The 24,906-nt window shown below is 32.7% G+C and overlaps 1 protein-coding gene across 8 annotated transcripts in view; it reads left to right on the plus strand.

Annotated features, from left to right (window-relative positions):
- Positions 1 to 24,906, plus strand: part of LOC105441547 (voltage-dependent calcium channel subunit alpha-2/delta-1) — a 71,069-nt gene that overhangs the window by 37,397 nt on the left and 8,766 nt on the right. For 4 of the 8 annotated variants that reach the window (XM_030972973.1, XM_030972974.1, XM_030972972.1 and 1 more), the window contains 19 exons: positions 482 to 511; positions 3,167 to 3,241; positions 6,590 to 6,613; positions 14,321 to 14,392; positions 15,206 to 15,277; positions 15,763 to 15,824; positions 16,335 to 16,405; positions 16,920 to 16,965; positions 17,748 to 17,881; positions 19,238 to 19,331; positions 19,463 to 19,525; positions 20,320 to 20,438; positions 21,416 to 21,505; positions 21,881 to 21,939; positions 22,137 to 22,178; positions 22,709 to 22,780; positions 23,392 to 23,462; positions 24,014 to 24,092; positions 24,732 to 24,784. In XM_030972973.1, the coding sequence (XP_030828833.1) occupies positions 482 to 511; positions 3,167 to 3,241; positions 6,590 to 6,613; positions 14,321 to 14,392; positions 15,206 to 15,277; positions 15,763 to 15,824; positions 16,335 to 16,405; positions 16,920 to 16,965; positions 17,748 to 17,881; positions 19,238 to 19,331; positions 19,463 to 19,525; positions 20,320 to 20,438; positions 21,416 to 21,505; positions 21,881 to 21,939; positions 22,137 to 22,178; positions 22,709 to 22,780; positions 23,392 to 23,462; positions 24,014 to 24,092; positions 24,732 to 24,784 (1,328 nt within the window). The remainder of the gene's footprint in view (positions 1 to 481; positions 512 to 3,166; positions 3,242 to 6,589; positions 6,614 to 14,320; positions 14,393 to 15,205; positions 15,278 to 15,762; positions 15,825 to 16,334; positions 16,406 to 16,919; positions 16,966 to 17,747; positions 17,882 to 19,237; positions 19,332 to 19,462; positions 19,526 to 20,319; positions 20,439 to 21,415; positions 21,506 to 21,880; positions 21,940 to 22,136; positions 22,179 to 22,708; positions 22,781 to 23,391; positions 23,463 to 24,013; positions 24,093 to 24,731; positions 24,785 to 24,906) is intronic. The other 4 variants (XM_030972979.1, XM_030972977.1, XM_030972975.1 and 1 more) reach the window with 3 other exon arrangements.

Here is a 24,906-nt window from a genome sequence, read left to right on the forward strand (position 1 = left end):
CTAATTTCGATCAATGTCATCATCAGCTACAGCAGCAACATCATCTTGAAATCTAAAAACCATTTGAAAACGATTCTACTTGTTAATTCACCATCAGACTTTCAGCATTACGTGAATCACATAATGTTCTATCGTTTTGTTTTGTTTTGGACACTGAAAAGGCCTGATAAAGATAATGCCTCCCTATTGCTTATCTCATTGTTCGATTTGCATTACATGTTACATGGATGTAAGTGAAAAGTATTTTGCAATGATTGGTACTAGAATAGAATAAATTTTCTGTATGAACTTTTTTTTTTTATAAAGGAATACATTAAGAATACAATTAAAATTTGCACTTAATGTGTAGAAATAGTACCCCTTTCTTTGGGTATGCACTATTTTGTGAAGGAAAATATGAAACTGAAAGAAAGCACTGCATTTAGGAAGATGTTAAGAAAAAACAAATCACATCATGTTGTTTAATTCTATCTTTTTTCAGCCTGAGTATAATTCTTCATTCAGTGAATCTGTAAGTGTGTGATCTGTTTAAATGGACAAGATTCTATGCTGCACAGCATGTTTATAAACCCAATATGTGTACCTGCCTAATATCTCTTTCATCCCACTAGTCGCTCCTTAGTATATTAGTGCATTAGATTAATAGTGATAGATAGCACTAACATGCTGTGTTCATGTATGTGTATTTATGTTGTCCTATGTATGCGTGTTCTCTTTAATATTTTATTGCACTTCATTTAAGCTTCCGTTTGTAAATGTAATGCTACTAAACTAATTTACCAAACTGCAGTGGCTCACAATGGCAATATTGACATTGCTGTAGAGTCTAATTTCATGTGAGGGGGTTCGATATTAAAAAGCCACAAGTCGACTTGTGGTTTTTATTTTTTCAAAAGAAGCAACATTTCACTTTTTTTAAAGTATATTGTACTTGTGTAGTAATAATTCATCATTATAATTTATAGTTATTTATAACTTCTCTACTCTAGTGCAATCATCCATCCTTTTTATTTAATTTGTTTTCATTTGTTGATCATTAATTGCAGGATTTTATTTTTCCATTAACTTGTGTCATCACGATGGCACTCAATACCTATCTTCATTTGATCTTCTGCTTTTTTTTCTTTTGTTTACATTTATTTCATACATCTTTCTTTTCTCTTTCTTTGATTAATTTATCTATCTTTTATATGTTATCTATCTTTCTTTCATTTTGTTCATTCATCTTTCTCTCTTTGTCGATGTGTCTGTGTTCTTTCTTTCATTTATATGGTTTTCATTCATATGTCATTTATCTTGTGTTTATTATTGTCTTTCAAATTTTCATCCACCTTTCTTTCATTTGTCAAACAATCATTTTATAATTCATCCATAATCATCACTATGATTTTATTCATTGATTCATGCTTCCAATTCCATTATCATTCCATGTATATTTGTATGTACATATAATTTTCAATCTGTTAATATTTACATTTGATATCAATGCATGCTTTAATATACTTTTTACATTTCATAGTAATCTATATTCCTATGAGCTTATTAGTAATTTGCTTTGATACATGTACCTCCAACATTTCAATTCATTTCATCTTCCTCTAACACTTCACTTATTAAATTTATCTTATATATGCAAATTTACAACAGGGAATTGAGAAATAAAGATTTTCTTTCGTTTTTGTATAGAATTGTGTAAGAGATCCCTTTAACCTGCAACAATTATTGTTTTAAGTGGGATGCGCAACTATTATTGATTAACTCATAAACGTAGATAATGGAGCGTAAAGACAAAAAATGTTTGAGCATCAGCTACTAATTATTGTACGTACCTTTTAAAGACATAAACAGTATACTTTTATATATACATGTAGTTAGTCTTTTTCGAATGACACAGTCATGATTATCCATCATTTATATAAAGTAAAAGTGAATGTATGATGAAGGTAGGTAGCTCTTAAAATGTAACAGGAAAATTCAATTCTCATAGCATCACCATTATTTCAATAGATATGTATCTAATAATTTAACTATTATTAACTTTTTGCTAACAACTAACTTGTTTATGTATATAATACTAATGTATAGAAATATACTTGTACATAAAATGTTTATGCTAATAAGGTAGCTGTAATAACAACGACTAGTGGCATTAAAAACCATATCTGCTGCTGATATTAGAGGCATTGAATCACTGATAAATATTCTTAAATTTAATTGAAATGATGGAAAACAAGAATTGTCCCAAACTATAGAAAAGTTTTGATAAACCTACTTAAATACACATTTCTAAAAGATTACAAACCGTAAAGAAACAAATATGTTGTACATAACTGGATGCTCCGACCTGACCTGACCGATAGATATCCCACCTCTGTTGCAAACATGGTTTTATGTGCCGCTAGGTTTCGTTCAGCTTTTCTTCATGTTGAAAATTTCAAAACGATAAACAAATTATGAAGGTTGATCCTGTAGAACTCTCTTAATATTATGATCAGAATGGAGAAAAAAAAGGGACTACGATTGGAAGTTTGTCAAGCATTATGTAATTTTTTCATAGATTTTTGTCAAACTTGTTGGAACAGCTTGTCGTATTTGTAGCAGATGGAGGAAAAGAAAAGATTAGCATTATAGTACATGTAATATGAAGAGCATATTTTATTTCAATTTGTAAACAAAAATTAGAACTTCCAAAAACCTATTGTTTCAGATCATTAACTGTGTTCTCATTGTTTTAGGTATTCTCTGTTATTTTATTGCTTTTCTTTTTATGTACAATTATTTGTTGTCAAAATTTATGATGAACTTTTTTGTGAATAACGTTTCATTATCCATGTGTGGCATGATATGTAATAAATCTGAAAGATAGATAACGTTAAACATTGTGCTGCATAATGTAAAATTTGTAGAGTTTGACAATGATAACTTTCCTTAGATATTGGAATGGATAAGGTAATTATGGATAATATACGTCGAAATTTCATGCACCAATAGATTTTCATGCACAATTCTAGTAAATACATGATGCAGGTATACATGAAGTTGATATTCCAGTTTCAGTCTTGAATGTTAGGGGTACAAAGCAGTTTTTTCCAGGACATATCCACATCAGATAATTTAATGCATATTTGATCACGTTTTGTGTATATGTTATTGATTTGATTTCTAGATTGGACCACAGGCATATGTGTTCGGCATCAACAGTAATGGCTACATCTTATTGCATCCCAGACTGAAAGCTGAGGTAAGATTTATACAATTTTAGGTACAATGATTATTTAATTAAATCAGCAAATGCATTATTAATAAATTGTGAGGTTTTCATGAAAAACACGTTTTAATGTTACAGAATTGAATCTGAACATCCCTCCCCAAAAGGTGACTTTCTACAGGAGCAGCCAAAGTTTTCCATACACCCGATGAACAAATAAATATGTTTTATTCATGATTCCCTCTCCCCCTACAATTTCATTTTTGAATGATTTATTGAATGTGTCACCAATTTCAGATACCATAATGTAAAATAAATACACTATTGTAATTAAATTTTACTAATAACACAAAACAAGATTGATATTCATTTTCATCCCAGACAAAACCTCCAAAGACATACTTGGCTTTCTACATGTCGTGTGGCATGCCTAATTTCTTCAAAATACATGTAGTTGCTGTTTCTACTTGGACTAAATTAAGCTAGAACTAGTGAGAGAGAGTGCTTGTACTATACCATTGATACTACGTAGATAGAAATGCTATATTTACTAACACTTGTTGCTATTGTTAACATTTTCGTCCTACAGTATCTGTACTATTTCCTTGAAGTGTGTCTGTGTGCATGCCTCTACGATATTATTCCCCAAAGTGAGGCGTAAAAGTAGAATTGTCCCTTTTACATGAAAAAAGTGACGTCCTAGTAAATGTAAAGTCCAAATGAAATTATCTTTATGTAAATAAAGGACAGTTATCATTATTGTGAGGTATGGGATGTCATCTCAAAAAAAATTGTTGTCTTAATGAGTTGCTGGAAGAAAAATGATAGACTTCAGGGAAATAGGATTATGTTACATAGTTTACTTGAGGCATAAATAAAGGTAAAGGTTGGAAGTGTCATTACCTCTCTTTACAGGTGTATGTTCCGTAATGAAATGAAAAAGATAACAAATTAGGGAATGGAGGACATTTCACCTTTTGGTACTCTTTCTTATAACTTGCATCAAGAGAAAACTTATTTTGAAAAAAAGCCTATCAGTAGGAATAAATTTCAGAACATTTTTGTACTATCTACAGGTCAACTAAAATCATTTATGGATTATGATTACAGTTCTTTTTAATTTGTCATACATCTCAGTTTTGCTCAGGTATATGCAGTAGACAGGAAGTGTGTCTACTTTACAACTCGTCTAATTGTTTTTTCATTTGAAAATGAGTATATATAATTAGTGATTTTTCAATATGGCATGAGAACAACTCGGAAAGGTATGGTTTTAAGACTAGACAAAGGGATTTCTCATGTTCAGCAACCTTTATCATCTGGAGGCATACCTGTTCTAATGGAGTGACTTGTAATGATATTTTCCAGTAGTTAAGATAACGCAGGCATGATTGAAATACTACTCTTTCATCCACATGCATTTTGTGGTTTTATTTCTTGCATTTTTAGAAGAATACCAGTGTTTTGTTCTTTTGCATTCCCCAATTTAGAGCAGCTAAACTCAATAACCTTTTGAAACATAGTAAAAAGGAAAAAATTAGATAGTATACATAGATTTAGACTACTAAAACTACTACTGTAAAAAAAAAATAATGACATGTACCTCAGCTTCAAAACCCCATTTGCTGCACAGTGAAGGTGTATGATGTAATTATAATGGTATCTTTTAATTTTGTAATTGCTTTTTTACGATTTTAATCGTCTTTATACAAAATATGATATTTTAATGATGAGTATTATAGTGTGTGACTTCTGTAAACATAAAATGTAATGTTACATAATGTTTTTTTCAAAGCTGAAGAACTTTCAAACGCAGCACGCATAATTACACAAGTATTCTTTCTGCATGTCACATAAATGCCTTAAACTAAAATTGATTTTCCTCCTATTTATCTCTATCTTTCCTTTGAGTAGAAGGATTATTTGATAAGTTGACTGCAATTCCCAGCAAAGCAACTGGGTTATTTGACCTGCAACTCTTGCTAGTTGCTATCATGTTATTCTGTATGCACTTACTGTGATTAAACTCCTCTAAGAAACTCTGTTATCTACTGTAGTTGGTAAAAAAAATATATGATGCTATGAGAAAGTACAGTCTCAGAGAACAACCCCTGCATTATCCTAAATGATAGAGATGTAAATACATTTCATAAAAACTTAAAGCATGTACATTGGAATATATCATGTATTGAGCATGCATGGTATGATGGAACATTGCATTTTTGAGTCATTTCAATTCAATTTATTAAAGGATCTCATCATGGTTACATCTCGATGAGGATTCTACATCGTATTAACTCATTTCATTCACTTTGGATTCTTTTTTTTCTTCTCCATGAACCATATTATTTATAAAAGAACATTATCAGTATTTTAATGAGGTGAATGTACTGGAAACCACATTTTGAAGTTGTCCTAGATATATCACCAGCGTGAATATTAGGTGACTGTAAATTATTATTTTAGTGCAGTCAGTAATTTTGTGGTTTTTATACTCTATAAATTAATCATCTGATCAAATTTTACAAGTTAATCATAACATTGGGACACTCTTAATCTTGTGATGAGTAATTGCATTCTTTTTAAAATTTGCATCCTAAGTAGTTTTAAATATCATTTATACCCCATGCAATCAAGATATTAATGCCTTTTCCTGAAAACAGTTTACAGCATTTTACTTTTTCACAATGCCCATATTTGATTTATTTTCATATTTTTCAACACATTCTTCAGTTTCATCTCATATTGACAGGTTAAGACACATAATAAACATGATTTTATTTGCTTGTAACATATCTTTATGTACATACAGTACTCTGGGAATTTTCCTTTTTTTTTAATGGAAACTATAAAATATAGTGAATTTGATATGTGATTGATCTGATGATGAATAGGCAAGTGGTCATTGAAAAGGAATAGGTACTCATGAGTTCTGATTATTGCAATAAAAACACTTCACGCTTCAAATTCATGCTGAATATTAAAAACTAGAGATGCATATCATCTGCCAATCCATTGACATTGACAAACTGCACTTTACTTGAGTTTTGTGTAAAGAAAGCCAAATTAATTACAATTTTGTGCATAAGTACAATTTATTTCATCTAAATGACTTAATTATAGGAAAGGATTGGCAATAAAATTGTTGATTGATCTTTCAAATTACAGATTTATTTCAGGATTTTAGGATTATCTTTGAAATAAATCATTCGTACTTGGAGAAGAAGGTATCATTCCATTTTCATGTAACATCATGACATGTTTAATTCATTATTTTTGTTGCTTTTATTTTTAACATCCAAGAATGCAACATATTACTACTTTCATCCTTCTCTTTCCATCTCAAATTTCTCCTTTTTTTGTGTTGGTGATGACTAACAGGAAGTGATCGAATCCATTCTTGAGGTACCCTAACACCATATCCCTCCTCTCTCAAGTTCCCATTTTGCGGGAATACCTTACCTTGCAATTTAGTGAGAGAGAGAGAGAGTGGGTGGTTTCACTTACACTCAGAGTTGTATTTATTTGAATCTGCAACCTATATCATATCTATCTATCTCCTTATACTCTCATCATGTATGTGTTTGTTTTTGCATCTTATATACTCTTTGTAGTTGTGTTTCAGGGTTGACCAGTGTGGAATGTATGTAATGTTTTCACACTAAATCAAGTCTGCTTGACACTTCAATAGATAATAATCTTATTCCCCCCGCCCCCTGCCCACAGTTAACACATTATGTTTGAAATAATCATGATCAGTCGGCATGATGACGTCATTTTGATTGTAAACTGATGGGCTCTGGATCGCTCAATGCATGTGCAAGATATTATTTAAAGACTTTTGCCTCAATTTGATAAGTGTATGGATTTTGACCAAATGCAGAAAAAGGCTTTTGATCAGTTACTTAATTTGCCAGTATTATTTATGGGTAGTATGGAATACATGCATTTGAATGATTAATTTTGCTTGCTTTAGCAATAAATGACATGTATGTCATGAATGTTGGTTGATCACTTATGAATACTGGACATTTTCAATACTTTGTTAATTTCAAATGACTTCACATTGGCATACTTAACTTGAATGATAAATTTAATTAGGAAGCAAGGAATTTACTTTTGTTGAATATAGAGGACCCCAGACATATCTGTAGAGATGGAAATTGAATAATCTATGGAGAAAAGCGTTACTTAAGTAGGGCCTGCATGTTTTTTTTTCTTTAATGGAATAAGTAACTAAATGTTTTAAAGGGAAAAATAATATAAATTATCTATGATTTACAGAAAATTACTGCTCATGCTAAAAATGTATTGCTCAGCTAAAAAGTTGGGAAATGTTAGTTAGTTGAGTGAAGTTATTTTGATTCCATTTTTTAGAAATATAAATCAAATTTTATCGGTCTAATATTTGCTGAGAGCAATATTTCATTTGTTACCCTTGATCTAGATTTTTGTTTTAAAAAAAGAAACAGATTTAGGAATTCCCAGCTAACACTCACTTATTGATGTTGTTTATGTAATAAATAACCATGACTGTTATGGTTTGGTGGCTTTGTTATGGATTATAGACATTTTAAAAATAAAAATTAACCCCCAGTGTTTTCAATTATTATATCTTCAGTAATCTAATCTGTGAGTAACACATGTTACCTGACTTTGACGATTTCTACACTCACATCCTTTTGAATATGCGATTCAATTTAGTCTTGACTATGGCTAATGTTTAAAAAAACAGGAAACAGTGACAAATGAGTAATAAAGCACTTTATCTGACTTGTGTCCTATCATGTTATGGTAAATATTAAAAAGGGGTTATTGCCCACATATAAAATAGGAAACTTAAAAATATAGAATTATCCCCAAAGTATGCTTGTTTGACATACTAGCTACCCCAGTCACGAGCAAGCACCCTTGTATTGACGACTAATAATAGTACACAAAATCTGCTACAATACCCAACTTCTCACTTAAATATGATATCCAAATCAGAGAAATGGATTGATTTTTTTTCTAAGAAGTCAGCAGTTACTTTTTGCACATTTTTCATACCATCTGCTGAGATCAGGAAATCTATTTTTCACAGAGATAATTGCCCGTTTTGGTTGATATTCAGCTGATTGCAAGGTTTGTTAGATACCAGATAATGTACTGAAAATAAAGTTAAATGTCTGTTAGAAAAAATAGCAGAATCGTGACATCAAAGGACAATGTTTCTGCTACAAAACTTACTCATGAATTGGTTCATATAAGTCCCATCTACTAAAGTTGTTTAGGTCTGGATTTTATGGACAAATGAACTAGACTTGTTATAGTAATAGCCTTGTAAGATTTTTGATGTGTGAAAATGGTTTAAACTGCCTGTAAAAATGTTATTTAGTTAAATCAATGATGTGTGGAGATACTACAGTAAAAAAAAAAGCATAAGGGAAAGGAATGTTAACATTTTTCAATAATTTCTTTGTCTTTTGTGAACCAGAAGTACAAGAACACCTTCCATTAAGTACAGACTTAAACTCATCACTTTCTGTCAAAATGCTTATATTCTTAATAGTAAAATAAACAAATCAAAACATACTTCAAGAAGTAACTCCTTATCAATATCATTTGGTGCTCATTTTAATTTGGCAAATACAACCAATCATAAGTTCATTATTGCTTTGTCCCAGTCTGTCTTTTATTCTGTATGTGTGTAAAAAACAAAAATGATCTGAGGTCTTCTTAATTTTACCATACATTACATACGTCAACCCTGTTAAAGACACCCAAGCTTGATAACAGGTTACGCATGTTATTAGCTTACATGTCATGTGTCAACTCCTAGGCATTTGAATGAAAGAAGAGGAAACTTTGAGAAAGGGACAAATTCTATTGACCAAAAAAATAAGGAGAGTCATTAAAGAATAACATCTCAACTTCATGGCAGATTTAATCATGTGAAATTCACTTTGATAGATAATGATCTGTTCCTTTACATATTAGAACTGTCGAAATTGCCTTTTTTCATTTCATTTTTTCTGTTTTGCTTTACTCAAAGTAACTTAGTATCAAGATTGGGTGTCTGATAAAATAAATCAGCAAAACTTTGCTTCATTCTGTTGTTAGTCTGTTTCTTCATATGTTTTTTTTTCTCCCTGAAGTGCTCACTTCTATTCTTCTATCTTTTGTTTATATTAATTGGAGGAAATTCTACCAATAATTATAAAGTCCCATCGCTGCAAATAGTACAGCATGATTTCATCCTGCGATCATCCACCACCATACATCATTGTTTTTAACTCATCATTTGTCATTCAAAAATGGCTGTTCTGTTGTGATTTTATTTTTTAGAATGAAAGGTCATGTTTCCTCCAAGTTGTTTCATGGTGATCCATCTTGCATTCAATTAATCTTCAGTTGCTCTCATTGTTTACCTCCACCTCATCATCATCATCAAACATTGAATGTCCCCCCTTCCATCCACCACCATCTTCATCCTCCCTATCCATCCACCTTCATCCTCCCTATCCATCCACCTTCATCACTGTTTCATGATTTTATTGTGATTGAGTTTCATCAGTTTTCATTGTCAGCGTATTATTTTTACCCATGTTTTCCATCAATCATTCTAACAACTGCACACAAAACCCATCATTAATGCAACAATTATTGAGTCAATGTAATGATTAGATAGTATCAAAAATAAAATGTTACTATCATGTGACACACATCGTTTTTGTCATGTAGGCAACTTAATTACCTAGGGTATGTTGAATGTTTGATAAATCTCAAAATAGTTATAGCTTCACAATTATTTATGTAAAATCTTTTAATAAGTCCAAATATTAACACAAAAGATGTGTCCATTACAGCATTTTGTTTTTCAAAAATATAATACATTTTCAAGAACTTACAACTTCTACACCTGATAGTATTGTAAGGAATGAACAGATGAATGAATGTTATTTTTTGTCAACAGTGAATCTACATGTAACACACAAGTTGGTGTGATGGCACAAACATAATTTCTATAGGTGGTACACTTGCTGTTTGTCGCAGTATTATCAAAACAAAATGAAACAAAATTCTTCTTTTTCAAATCAGAGATATTATTTTTGTTGAAATCTGTTTTATTACAGATTTCATATATCGTTCATCCATTCATTCAAAGATATATCCTTCCTTTTTTGTGCTGGAAGCCAAAAATGTGATACCAGTAGTTACTAGCATTTGACATAGAGTAAACACAAACATAATGAATACAGTAATTGATAGAAAAGATGTTTGCTGTGGTGTGATATCTCATATGTTTTTAAGTGTATAAGGGTAATCCTTTTCCCTGTCTCTCTGTGTACCATGGAAAAGAAAGGTGTTCCAACCTGGGGGGTGTTTCACAAAGATCCTAAGTTGAACTTATCTTTAAGTTGGACTTAACAATTATGGAAAGCCGTTAGCATCTTTGAAAATATTTTGTAAAAGTTATTTTAAAAGGCATAAAATGTTGATTCAAATCATTCATATTTCCTAACATCAAGGAGATTTCATGTTCTCGATGTGGAATTTATGAAAAGTCTAAAATACTTAATTTTTTGCTTTTGAATATATTTTATTTTAAGGCTACATATGGCTCTCCATAATGTTTAAGTCCAACTTAGAGTTAAGTTCGACTTAGAATCTTTGTGAAACACCCCCCAGATATTGTTCATATAGCCCAATTGTCCATTATCTGCTTGGAGCCAGAGGGGTGTTAAATCATGTGCTTTAACACAGAGACCTTCTGGCTCTCAACAGACAACATGTACCGATATTAGGGACTTTTAGATTTGCACGACGAGAACGTGGACTGCTACATGTGACATCCTTTTAAGCCAATGTGACGTCCTTTTAAGGCACTGCCAGTGCCTTAAGAGGACGTCACATCGTCCTTGTTTTCACGAAGTGACGGTAGTGAGGAAAATCGTAACGCAAAGTGAATACAATTTTTTTTCACTACCGTCACTTCGTGAAAACAGCGACGACATGTCACATGTAGCAGTCCAGGTTCTCGTCATGCAAATCTAAAAGTCCCTATTGTAACCTTAAGCCTAGTGTCCTATTCATTGTTGTTACTCCATGCATTAACATGACCCCCATCCCCATCATATCATATCCTAAAACCATTGTAGTGTCAAAATATTTAATTGTTCAAAGCCAACACCATTCTTGTAATACTCATTATTTAAACCTTTTATGTGAACTACTATAGATAGGTTACATCCTAATTTTTTGTAGCAAAACCCCATTTCTATCATTTATCTTCAGTATTCATTTTGTGTTGTGTGGAGTTACGTAGTGTTATTATAGAACCTGTACTGTCCCATGTTAGACATTTTATTCATGGTGAATATTATTCAGGAGTGTAATTTATAGTATTACCTTTTTAGAAAAGTATAAACAGTATATAGACCTAAGTGTAATGCTCACTGGTCTTTTATGATTTTTATACTTCAATGAAACAAATAAGAATTGTCAATATGTTAGAAATCACTGTTAGATTTTGTTAATGTGTTGTAGGGGGGAAAAAAGGTGCATTATAGTGTGGCTGTTGGGGATTTTAAATTATTGATATAATGCTAAGAGCCTACACATGCCTGCACGATCTTAATGTTACAATCTTTAATTAATATATTCATGGCTGTGTCTATGTCGACTAACCGCATGGCAATTGCTGACCATGCATGTTCATTTATGATATATACCTGGTATGTTTTCTCATCCATTCTCCTCATCCATTCTCCTCATATTATTTATTGCATGATGTAATCATTCGATCATTTCACATTTCATTACTGATTCTGCATGATACCATTTAATTTGTGTGGAGTGAAATATCTTTAAAAGTTATCTCTTTGTGGCGCATTACTAGATAGTCACCATCAAACTCATGAATGACTGACTGGTTTGTAGTCAATTGCATTCCCATGCCCATTTTCAGGTATAAGGGGAAAAAGTCTCACAGAAATAGTGATTCAACACCAATAATAAGCTGTCTGACTTGGATCACCTTCATTTCCATGTAGTATTTCTACCAAGTTTGTGTGAATCCTATGGTAAACTAGAGATAATACCAAATAAAAACTCTCCTGAAAAGATTAGAACTGGTAATTGTCTTTAAGTGGAATTATATCCGCTGTTAGGAATTTTTGCAACGCGTAGAAAATGCGTAGAAAATAGTCTGATTTTTCAGACATTTGTACTGTATGGTCGTACGTTTTTTTCTGCGCAAAGATTCAATCAGCTTAATTTTGGCAATTACAAGAAGTGAGTTATTGATGATGGTGTACAAACGCCCATGTACCCTTTACAGCTCATTTTATGTATGTTAACTAATTACCAACGGGAAAAAAAGTTAGCCAGTCACTAAAAAGTGTCTGACAGTAAAGTCTAGAAAGTGAACGGGTTTCCTTGCAGAATTTGAATACTAGGACACTGCTAATATATAAATTTTACAGATCGGACATACGTGACATGTTCATAATTGCTGCAAAGTTCTACAGAATTTAATGTCGGCTGCAAAAGGGATACAATGCCTTTAAGGGCGGGTCAGTGTAATGTGCCCCAAATGACATACATACATGTCTTTTCTCCACATTCTTCATCCCAAAATGAACACTCCTTGATATGACCACTGACTAATGGTAGTAATTCCTTAAAGAATCATTTCTCAGAGTTCAAATCAAGAAATTTGTCATTTTTGTGATGAAAGAAATGAATAAAAGGCATATATTATGTAAAACAGGAGTCATTCCTTGCCACGCATAGGACAAGGCAAACTCTGATAGATATGTATACAATAATTGAAAAATTAATCAAGACATGTTTGTCTCAATTTAACAAATTTAGCATTCAGGGAATACATTATTAGATAGTGTTAGGTTACATCAGTCAAACAAACAAAAGCTACTTTCGTGATTAGCCAGCTTATGGCACTGAACAATGTAGATTTCATTAGTGAATGTATTATACCCATTTTCAATGGGTTTTATGCCAGACATACTGTTTGTATCTATGGTTTTTCAATTTTGATACTATATGTTTCCTTAGATATATGACATCTCCTTATCACTAACCTGCACAAAATTAGATTCACTGAAGTGTGAAGGATATGTGCATGTAAAACTTTTCTATTATTAAGAGCAAACCTAAAGTGTCAAATTCTTTAGAAATTTGATTTGCTGTTTTTTGCTGCCAATGATATGCTAATCTTTTCTCTTGAAAATGAAGCATGTTTGTGTGATTTTTTAACTATTTTACTTGTTAGATAGAACAGTTATATTTATTGCAATTCATTAATTTGTGTTTACTCAGTATAGATTTGGTACATTCTTCCAAACTGATAATATATGTATTCTTTCCACTGTAATGTTCATCTTGAGTGAAATACCATATATGTATCTTCTTCACATGCTGTTGCATGCCAAAAAGCATGGATATGTCATATGAGAATTAATGAACGATAGCTATTAGTGAGTGTATAGTGCATGATATCATAGGAAAATGATAGACACTTAATGAAATGATTTATGTACAGTAAAGGTTGGTTGCCTAATATTATATTTTTGTTTTAGAAAAATAATAGAAAACCAATAGAAAAAATATTGACCCCTGAATTCCCTTGAAATATATATCTTGAGTAATGTAGTTTTATATGAAAAGATGTTGTGGTCATTGGCCTTGGTTCCCCATGTATTATTATAAGCACCTTATTATTTCCCAGGGTAATAGGACAGATTTGTATGAGGCACTCCAGTTAAAATGTTTAACAAGAAAAGATTATTAATTTGCCTTTTTAATTTGTTACAATATTTTCTAATTAATTCAATTGTTGTTGAATTCAAATGACATGACTCTTAGTTAAACATAAACATGTAGCATGTAAACAATCAATAATAAGGTGCTACTGGGTTATTATTAAAGACAGGTAACTATTCTATTTTTGAAATGCTAGTTAGGTCAGTGATCTTAATACTTGCCATTGCCACACTTGCTCTATTTCCCTAGCCCTTCAATGCACTTCATTCATATCTAATTGATCCATAAGTATCTTTTAATGACCCACTTTGAATGTTGTCTGTATTATTTCATGTGTCTATTTAGTTGAACTATTTGTCTGATCCACCCAATGTGGACTTCTTGGAGGTAGAGTACGAAACTGAAGAAAAGAAAGCGGTAAGTTACATTGCTAGATTATTTCATCTGTTCTATGCCCAGAATTTCCAGTAGCCTTTGAATATTTATGTGATGGATGGGATGAACGACTTTTGGTAGAGTGATTTATTCCACACTGAATAGTCAGTTTTGCATTGCTATTTCAAAGATTGAATGTGTACAAACAGTCAAGGTGTAGATTGATAGAAGTTGTTGAACAATTAGTCATACATTGGACTAGTTATGAATTTGTAAACATGTACATGTACAGCTGATCTTCAAATATTCCACTTTTAATAGCTGTTGGGATTAGAAATTGGTGAAGAAGTTAAACATCTTGCATAATTGCAGTTTTAATGTAATCTTAGAGGCTTGTATTCTACTGAAAATCAAACTGAGATTAGGATTTTATTGAATTAGTCGAGTATAGGGCAAAGAGTATTGAAGAAACAATCCAGCTTCAAGATCCCACAATTTTAATAGAGGAAAACTAAAGGGGAAATTTGATACAAGGATGATGAGTTATGTTGATGTTAAGATTAGTGTAGATTGAATCAAGAACACAGCACAATCATTTGGCTGATGTAGAATAGGCATGTTTTCACATAAAAAATGGCTTGTTCAAGATTGCAATCCTAATCTAAATATATCTTCATAAGGTCTAAAAAGCTGGGATTGATCCGGGGATACGTCTCTGATTTTCAGTGTTGTGATTTAAGATATGACCGTTTCCTCTTTGCTTTAAAGTGCAATATTCCAAATAACACTACCCAAATATATCCAGAATATATTATGTGACAGGAATATCTCCATTATTGCATTTTGTCCTTTCAGTTGCGTAAAGATATGATTGACAGAAAATCAGGCAGTGTAGAGCTGGATACCCCAATCATGTCCAGAGATGAGGTAAGAATCGCATTAACTCACCTTAATCCGTACACAATAGGGATTCTTTATACTTATTTAAATTGCAACATTTCAGTTTAATATCTGTAGTTATTGTTTGAAGTTTTTGAATCAACAGGAAAAAATGGTATTCATCATTTAATATGACTATCAATGATTTTAGATGTGAAAAATAAGGGAAATGTTTTACTTCGAATGGATCCAGGATTTGATACAAAGTTCTTACAAAATATTAATGAGAGGGATATTTTAATGAGGAGCAGATCGAGATGTTCCAAGTCTTTTTTTATTTAGATAGTAGACTTGTATTTGTATTCTGTAATTTGTATGCATTGTTGAAGTACACATGCATTACTTGTTAAATCAAGTCTCTTGATTGTATTTCATTCTTTTAATTTGTAATTGTTTATTCATCTTGCAATAGTTTTACATTGATTCGAGAACAAATCACCTCTATTTCATTTAATTTTCTCTCTCCTCCACAGAGATATCTGGAATTTGTGAACATGACATATTCCTACACATTCATTGACAACACAACATTCAGGTAAGAACACTGTGAAGAAATGTTTATTTTATATAATTAATTAGTTGAAATTTATCCTGAGTGGTGTGATTTTGTTCTTTAAAATACATGTACACTGTAATTTTATTTCAGGCGATGCAATGTAATTGCCTTGTTTAAGAACGATATTATTTTTCACATTACATGGAATGAATTATGTTGTATGGTTAAGAACCTGACTGAGGAGACCTAAAAGTTAACTTTTCAAATATTATTATGCACTACTTTACATGAAAGGGTTTGCAGGCAAATGTTTTCCAAAGAAATATGTATGTACACAGATGACAATTTTAATGCTATTTTAATAGAAAGGCCTGGAACTAGCAGCACCGCTGTTGCCACCAAAAATAACACCATCCTTAATAACTACTAATGGCATTGATGACAGGCCAACTGATTATAATGTTGCCGAAGATTCACCAACCATAGGGAGAATTTTAGTTGAAAATGAGTATGATGACCCAATTTGTTAACTTATTTTTTATTTTACAGTGTCGCGATTGCTCAGCCCAGCTTTGACTTGTTTCAGTTCAGAGCACCTGAAGACATGGATCTGCGAGTGGGTGAGTTAGGCCCACTGCATGCTATACAATCTGGCTACGATCTTATTTTTGAAGAATTTGCGATAGTATCTGATGTGAACAATCAAAATTCTAAGATCTTAATGGTCAATGATCTTAATAGTTATATAGATTACACATGCTAAATGTTGAAGAGGAAAAGCTATTTATTTATATCGACATGAAATAATAAAGAAAACTATTTAGTTCTTTGTGAACTTTGACAAATTTTCCTCAGTAAAGAGGCAATATGTGATATATATATTTGTGCAAGACACACAAAGTCTACAATATAATCTGTCTAGGTAAGCTATTAATTTTCATCTGATATTCATTTTGAGTAAATGTAAATTGGTAAGCAGATGTTCTATCTACGTATATAATATCACAGTATCTTTTGATATAAAGTCAAGTTACATTGTTTACAAGAGCATATTTGGTATTATGATTTTCAGATGTATATACTGTGGAATATATTGTGGAATATATGTTTTTATATTTTTTTATTTGTTCCCAGCTTTGCTTAACATAATGAATAGAGATGACATTCTTATAGCTCCTTGGTAAGTTGAATAATAATACATTTTCAACAGACAGTCAGTGTTTAGTTTCTTGTTGTTCTTGTCAAAGGGAATTTAATAAGATCTTACTCTCTCTTCCTTGATATGAGAACATGCATGTGTTGTAGTGGATGTGATGCTGGGAGGATGAAATTCAAGGGTTTAAAAACAGAGTTGGTGCAATTTATTTTGCAGTGTTTTGCTATTTGTGTGTACTGAGAGAATGTCAATATTGGCTTTGAAAAGGAGCTCATAGTTAGAGCATTAACATATTTGTTATACTAAAAATTAAAATGGTTGAGTAATGTATAAATGCATCAAAATTCTTGATAAAACTTGTAGGGCAGATTCAGGCAAAATGAGTGTGTGAACAAATATATTTGCCCATTTTTGTTATTTACAGTGTACCTGTATTTTTTAATTTTTTTATAAATGCACTTTTGGTTGCAAAACTGACGCTCAATTGCATTTTTAGATTCTCTGTTTTTCTTTTGGTTGGTTATCTTGATGTCTGCCATACTCTTAATTATTTGCCATAGCCCCTATAATGTTGATTAGTACATTTGATTTGAATTTAGTGTAAAGTTGAGATTGTCATACTTTTCGCAACACTAACACTTATAATCAACATAGACCGTAGGGTTGTCATACTTGTTTATTCAACATCTGAAAACCGAGCATCAATATCAACACTGAATGTTAGACCATCATGCATATAGATTTAACATCTTTAAGCACCGGAGTAACACTGAACAATAAAGTCTTCATGGTATTGATCTCTGCAGGGAGTTTTGTGAGCAGTTTGTTGGAATGGACCCCGCAGATATCACAACGAATGATATCGCAACAGCCATCCAGGACATTATTAAAAATACCAGTGTTGGACTCTCAAGTGATGGAAATTTCAAACTTCAGACATGTAAGTTGAAGATTCATATTTAGATTTATAGTACGAAGCGCTAAAACTGGACTTAAAGTTTAGGTTTTGTAATTAAATGTCTCTTTGATACACTTTGTAGATATTATTTGTACGTTTGTCTCAGCAAGCTTACATCCGATGAAATTATTAGATTGAATTACTGAATTTGTCCTTTGCTTGCCTTTCCTACAAAAAGATCAGTGGCAGTAGTTGTTTTATATAAATATATATATAATTATACATGTGTATATAGATGGATATAGATATAGATGCCAATGTAAATTGTTCATAATTCAGCCATCTGGCTGCGAAGTGCAATCAATAAAACCTTTTCAATCTCAAAAAATAAAAAGATAAAGGTTTGCACTCTTCACAATGGTGCATCATCTTTGATTCTGTTTCAGAGAAATAGGTGAACAGAGAAAAAGATGGGGTGGGGGAGGGGGGGTCATACAATTCCACTGGTACACATGCATAAACATGTACCTTTGATTGACAGGTTGTATATTACAAATATGCAGGTGTGTAACTAACATCGTGTTTACACAGTGACTCGACTCGAGGGTTGAATCCTCAAGCAGGTTTGAACCCTACGAAGAGGACAACTGTGATTGTGTTTAAAAAAAATAAAATTTAAAGGCAAGTTCAACACGACCCCCAAAAGAGTATTTTGACATGGGAAGAATGATCGTAAGCAGGGGGGCAAGCAAGGACAAGAAGAGCAAGAAGGATCACAGTGATCCCTTTTACATGACATAAAATTGCTGTGTTGAGCACGGCTTGCGGGTTGAAAGCTGCCATTCTGGCGCTTAAAAAAAGGCGAGTTTGACATGGCTCGCAGATCACAGTGATCCTGTTTACATGACATATAGTTGTCGTGTTGAGCATGGCTCTCGTGTTGAACCCCGAGCCGCTTTACTATGTAAACACAGTAAATGGCAAGCCTAACAATTCTTAAATTGTAGAATTGAAACATACAAGAAATCAACATAAAGTAATATTTCTATGTTCCAACGTTATTCATGATGTGTAAAAGTGAAAGGTCATTGCTGAATACATGCTTGATGGTTGTATACCATATATACTAGGCCTTGGTAATCAGCCACAGTTTACCACAGTGCTTTTTTAAGAGTATATATGCTTCACATTTTTACATCTTACATCTACGAGACACATGAAATATGTTAGTATACATAGGACATTTGTTGTGTTACAGCTTCTGTTTTCCTCCCCCTTGGCATTATTCATTCAGCACACACACACATAAAAACCACTGAGATTTACTGTATTTACCGTGCCATATGTAGGAGGGCCTTATGTGAGTAATATATTTGTTTCTTTTGTGTTATATGGCAGGTAATGACGAGATGGTGAGGAAACTCCTTGTAGATGCTGAGGTAACGAGCAATTTGTCATCGTACTGGGAAACAAAGACTGATATACAAATGGAGTAAGTTCTCTACCTAAGCATTGTTTTTAATGATAAACTTTTAATGATAAATCATGATTTGGCTTGTACTGGTTTGGAAATATGTATGCATAAATTACCTATACAGTCTTTCATTTTGCTTTTTTCCACAGCCACGGCTTCATTTTTGTCTTAGTTGCTACTCAAGGTGGTCTTACAAGAGTGTTTCCTGGAAGGTAAGTTCTTTCTTGTGATATATTCCCTCATCAACATCAAAATATTCAAAATATGCTGAACATTGTGGCCGTCAGCAGGTTCATACTTTTGATGGATACTGGGAGATTGTTGTGGGATGACTCAAAATGACGATGACCAGATGGTGATCCAATATTTGTTAGAATGAAGGGTTGGGTTGCGATTGGCCTAAAGGTTTGATCTAGGATAGGATTATGGTCAGAATTGGGTATAGTGTTTGGACTCTGAGTTTTATTTTATAAATGTGACCAGTGTAAGGAATTGAAAGCAGAGCATGCACTTGTCACTTTAGCATACCCAAATGTCATAAAATCTTGCACATGCAGTGATATTGTATTACCTTAATTGTGACATGTGTTTTCTCAGGCAAAGCAATAATATGTTTACCTTTGTATGATTTACTTTATGCCTCCGGAAAGACATATTGAATATGAAGAAAAACGCATTGTGCTAGAGCTATCTGCCAATTTGATTTAATTTATTAAATGGTTCAATCATTCACATGGTATTTCCTTTGTTGTTTTGTTGTTTAACTAAGAAAGGGAGGGTAACTGATTTTAACCCAAACTGAAGAAAATATAGTTGCAAAGAAAGTGATTGGTATTAAATCATGCAGATGTACTCACCCAGGAATTATCAACTCCCTGTTATACTTATGATGATCCAACATAATCAGGGCTCATACAAATACCTTTTAATGAATATTATCGATAGCAATAGCCCCATTCCCATTGAGCGGATAAAAATGAACAGAAATGATCTTCTTCCCATGCAGTACAATATCAACTTGGGATGATGGCGAGGTTCAAAGTATGCAAGACCCATGGGAACAGAGCTATTATCAACGCAGTCTCTACACTGATAGATACGTCTTTGCTGTACCATACAATAATGGTAAGATATATTGATTCTTCCACGTTCATGTTTCAGCGGTATGTGTGCCCTGTTTTGTTTACGGTTGTGCATATCTTCACCTCTCCATCGTTTATTTAACTTCTTTACACATTTTTGATCTTTGTAAATCTCTTCGAGCAAAGAATAATTTTCTAATCCCCCTTTGTTTTTTATGTGTCTTTTATGATCATGAACATCACTTTCATCATGCAATTCATGTCCTATGATAATTTTAAATGGTATTCTCTCATGCAGAAAGGAACAAGAGAATGAGCCCTTAACAAATTGATATGATATCCATTAGTTATGCATAGTGTAAAAAATAGAGATGTACAGGTAGATCTTATGGAATATTATCAAAGGGCTTACGCATTTTATTAAATGTATAAGATGTTCTATCTGTGTGCAAGGTTCATAATGTTTTGTCTAATTAGATCTTACTGCATTAGATCATTCAGGGAGAGGGGGGGGGGCAAATCAATCTCCCTCAGTTGTGAAATCTCCCATCCTGCCTGGCCTTTTTGGGTTAAGACCTAGAGGACCTAGATCCAGCCAGTTGTACAGTCGAGTTCTTGTTTCTAAGGTTATATTTATCATGAAAAGGACTCAGATCAGTTGGACCTGGTCTGGATGCTCGATCACCAGCTAAGAATTTTTGTTTCTATTGTAGTATTATCATGAAAATGACCAAGAACAGTTGGGCTTGGTCAAGATCTAGAACTCACACTGGGGAGGCACGATAGCTCAGTCGGTAGAGCAGTGGTCTTGTTATCCGGTGACCCGGGTTCGAAAACAAGTCCATGCGCTAGTGCCCTTTGGTAAGGCATTAATCCTCATTACCAGGTCCCACGGAGAGGACCTTAAGCCATCGGTCGTCTGGTTGCTTACTTACAAGCATTTATGCTTTCTTAGCAGTCAGGTCAAATAATCACCACACCACACACTGAGTTCATTTCTCTATTGTATTGCATCATCAGGAGAAGGACCAATGGGCAGCTTGACGGATTTCCGCGCCAACATCACCATCAGCAAATCAGTGGCTCTTGATAACAAGGCCATGCCTGCAGGTAAGCTCAGTGAAAATAAATATCTCAGTGTAAAGCTCTGTCAGTATGATTGATCAGTCAGTATTACATTTTAGAGTCAGTTTGATATTGATTGCAATTTTTAAGGTTTTAAGGTATATACCTCTTTCAAATTATTAACATGTAGGATCATTTATTGTAACTGATATAATGTATATGCAGATGAAGAAATAAAAGATAAGGATTGCATGAATGACGAGCATTGGCTGGTTACTTCTAATGACTTTTTTTAAAGCCCATAATAGCAACAAACCCTTAATCCTACAGGTAGAGGGATTTCTGAAGAAAAGCCAAGGCTATACCCATTAATAGATGACATCCTTTATATTCTACTTTATGTTTTATGATTCTTTTCAGTGGTAATGGCTATGCTGGATCCTGCTTACTTCAATGATTCATGGTCCTTCACTTCACAGGTAAAGAAAAGCATATTCAAAGTGTCATAAAGAGAATGTTTAATCAACAAAATATGCTTTCATTAATGATGAATTGTGTGAAATCAAAGCTTGAAGAAATTTATATAGGCCTGTATTTTCAGCTGGAGGATACTTCATTGAAGGATTTTGTAAGAGCTTAAGATTGAAGATATACCTTGCTTCTGATTGTATTGCAGGGTTTCAACAACCGTACGTTGGATTACTCATGCGCAAACATGGTGAGTTCAGAATGGTGATGGGGGTCTAAAGTATGACATACTGATCTTATAAAATCTTCCGTGGCACTTTTCAAATGTTTGTAAAAAGTAATTTTAGTCGCTGACTCTTATTTTCAATGTAAAGTAGAACAGGGAGACTGATATTCAAACTAATTCAAGAACTTCATACTTTTCTTTCATTGTTGCACGAATGAAGCTAAATGGTCATGTTTTTTTGCAGAATAGTTCTGTTTCAAAAAGATCTTTTTCAATGAGAGTGGGAAACAAAACAGGAAGTGGTGCAAATTCTTCCATGTACAAGAGATTTATAAACCGGCCGCCATTCTTTCAATTTAGTTAAACAGGTGTCACTTTGTTGGCATTCCTGCATGATCAATTTCTGAATTTCTTTTAAAATATGAGAGCAGCTTAGTAATTCAATTTTTAAGAATTTGTTCTATTCAATGTACATTAACATCGATCTTCATTACAATATGTGATTTCTTGATTTAAAAAAAATGTCAATCCACATTGAAATCTTCTCACATCAGGAGCTGAAATGTTATCTTCTTGATGATGGTGGGTTTATCATAGCTACCAACCAGATATTTGAACAAGATGAGGTAAGGAAAACTAGCAAATGGTAGGAGTAATCTCAATTATGTTATCCATCTCTATTCTCCTCTCCTCTCTCTCTCTCTCTCTCTCTCTCTCTCTCTTTCTTTCTTTCTTCATATCTCTCCATCTCTTTCCCCACACCCCTCTTTTGATGTACATGTATCATTTCCTTTTCCCTTTTTCTCTTTTGATATACCTCTTATATGCCTCTTGACGTTTTTCCTTTTTCTCTAATGACATGTATCTCTCCTGTTTTCTTTCTCCTATTAATTAAGTTAGTTTTGTTTGTCTTGGCTCTTTTCTGCTTTACTCTCATTTGAATTACGACGCATCACTCTATGGTACAAAAGTAATCTTATATTCAGCTTTATAGCTATTCTTTGATGTGATTTTTATGAGCTGTATATTTAATTTATTATTGTGAGAAGGCACATATACCATTCTAGAGTGCTATAAATGTAAGAAACCAACAAATATAAATTTCACAGATTCCATGCAGTGAGGAAACTTTGTAGACCTTTAAAGACAGCTAGTTTTGTTGTTTTAGGCTGTTTGCATTGAATCATGTTGCTGTGGATTTATAAGCAAACTTGTACTTTCTCATATATTTTGGCAGGTTGGTCGTTTCTTTGGAGAAATTGATGGTGACATCATGACTGAAATGACCGATAGTGGAATCTATGATCGGTAAGTTATTTGTTTTTCTTATTATTTCCAACTAATGAAGAGTAGAAGGAACTGATTAATGGTTATCAAATAAATGTATGACATGGTCATTATTTGCAGATAAACTGTTTTTCTTTATCAATCATATGCTCTATTCTTGCGTTCAGCGTTATCTCCAATTATTGCATAGAACTGAATCAATCAGGGCCATTATTGCTGGTTAAGAAATAATGGACTTGTCTTGTTTGACCGATGGACTGCTAAAATCTCTCATTCCCCTAGGTTTAATGAAGAGACCATCAGGTTCATGTAGGGAATGGTTAAGAGAGACTTAGTTGCTATTCTCATTTTGATAAAGGTCTTGACTACTTTCCTCAAATGAATGAAGAGGACATTAAATGAACTATCAATAGCTAACCTAGAACTACTAGTATCAACATTGGGATCCTTTTCAAGCCTACTAGCTTTTCCAAAGAAGGCCATCAAATGCATTAGATGTTCTCAATTTGTCTCTTTTCAAAGTACAATTTGCACCCACCGATTCAAATTTCTTTCTTCCTTATGAATTTCAGCAAGTGGATGTACGACTACCAGGCAGCATGCGAGAGACTGGCACCTAGTGACAGCGCTGGCATAAAGTCACTGTTTGTGGTATGTAGTTCAATTTCTTTATCAGTGTTGAATTTGACCAACCACATGATTTCAGGAATTTTTATTATGAAACTGAGTTTTTAATTTAGTGACGGGACTTTAATTGCCATAACAAATTCATAATGCCTCTTTACGCTCATGATTGCTAAGGTCTGTACATATGAGTCATTAACCCCTGACCTATAATATTTTACATTTCTTATGAGAATCAACTCATCTCTTGCTATAATAAAATAAATGTCTATATTGCCACCTCTGTCAATGTGTGCATACTTCAGCATCACCCCTTCTCATATTATTCAAATTGATGATATGTCTTAGAAAATTTGTGAGATATTGTAGACAATAAAAAAAATGTTAATACTCAGAATAAACATTATTTTATAACCATCTGATGTTCAGATACCTGTACATGCTATTATTTCACCCTGAACTTGAAGAAATGAATAAATACATTTTTCATGTTGTAGTTGTTTGATCTTGCATGTTGTTGTGCAAATCTTAGAAACTAGAACATTTAGATTTGAATAATGTCAGTAATTTCAGATGATCTTTCATAAATATTCAATCAAGGAATGGCAATGCCTTGTTCATATGAAGCAACATCCTCTTGTATGTATTCTTTTATCTTTCACACAGCCAACGCTTAATGATGTATTCAATTTCCATATCTGGGCTGTAAATGCACTATGGTAAGATTTCCTTTGAATAATTTTAAAATTGGTCATGTTTGCTAATTATGTTAGATGCAATCATTATTTCTTGATCGTTTGAAAACATTGTAGAAAAAACGATCAAGACAGAGTGCAAATAT

The sequence above is a fragment of the Strongylocentrotus purpuratus genome, unplaced genomic scaffold (genome assembly GCF_000002235.5).
Source record: "Strongylocentrotus purpuratus isolate Spur 01 unplaced genomic scaffold, Spur_5.0 spur5_scaffold_6, whole genome shotgun sequence".
Classification (NCBI taxonomy): Eukaryota; Metazoa; Echinodermata; class Echinoidea; order Camarodonta; family Strongylocentrotidae; genus Strongylocentrotus; species Strongylocentrotus purpuratus.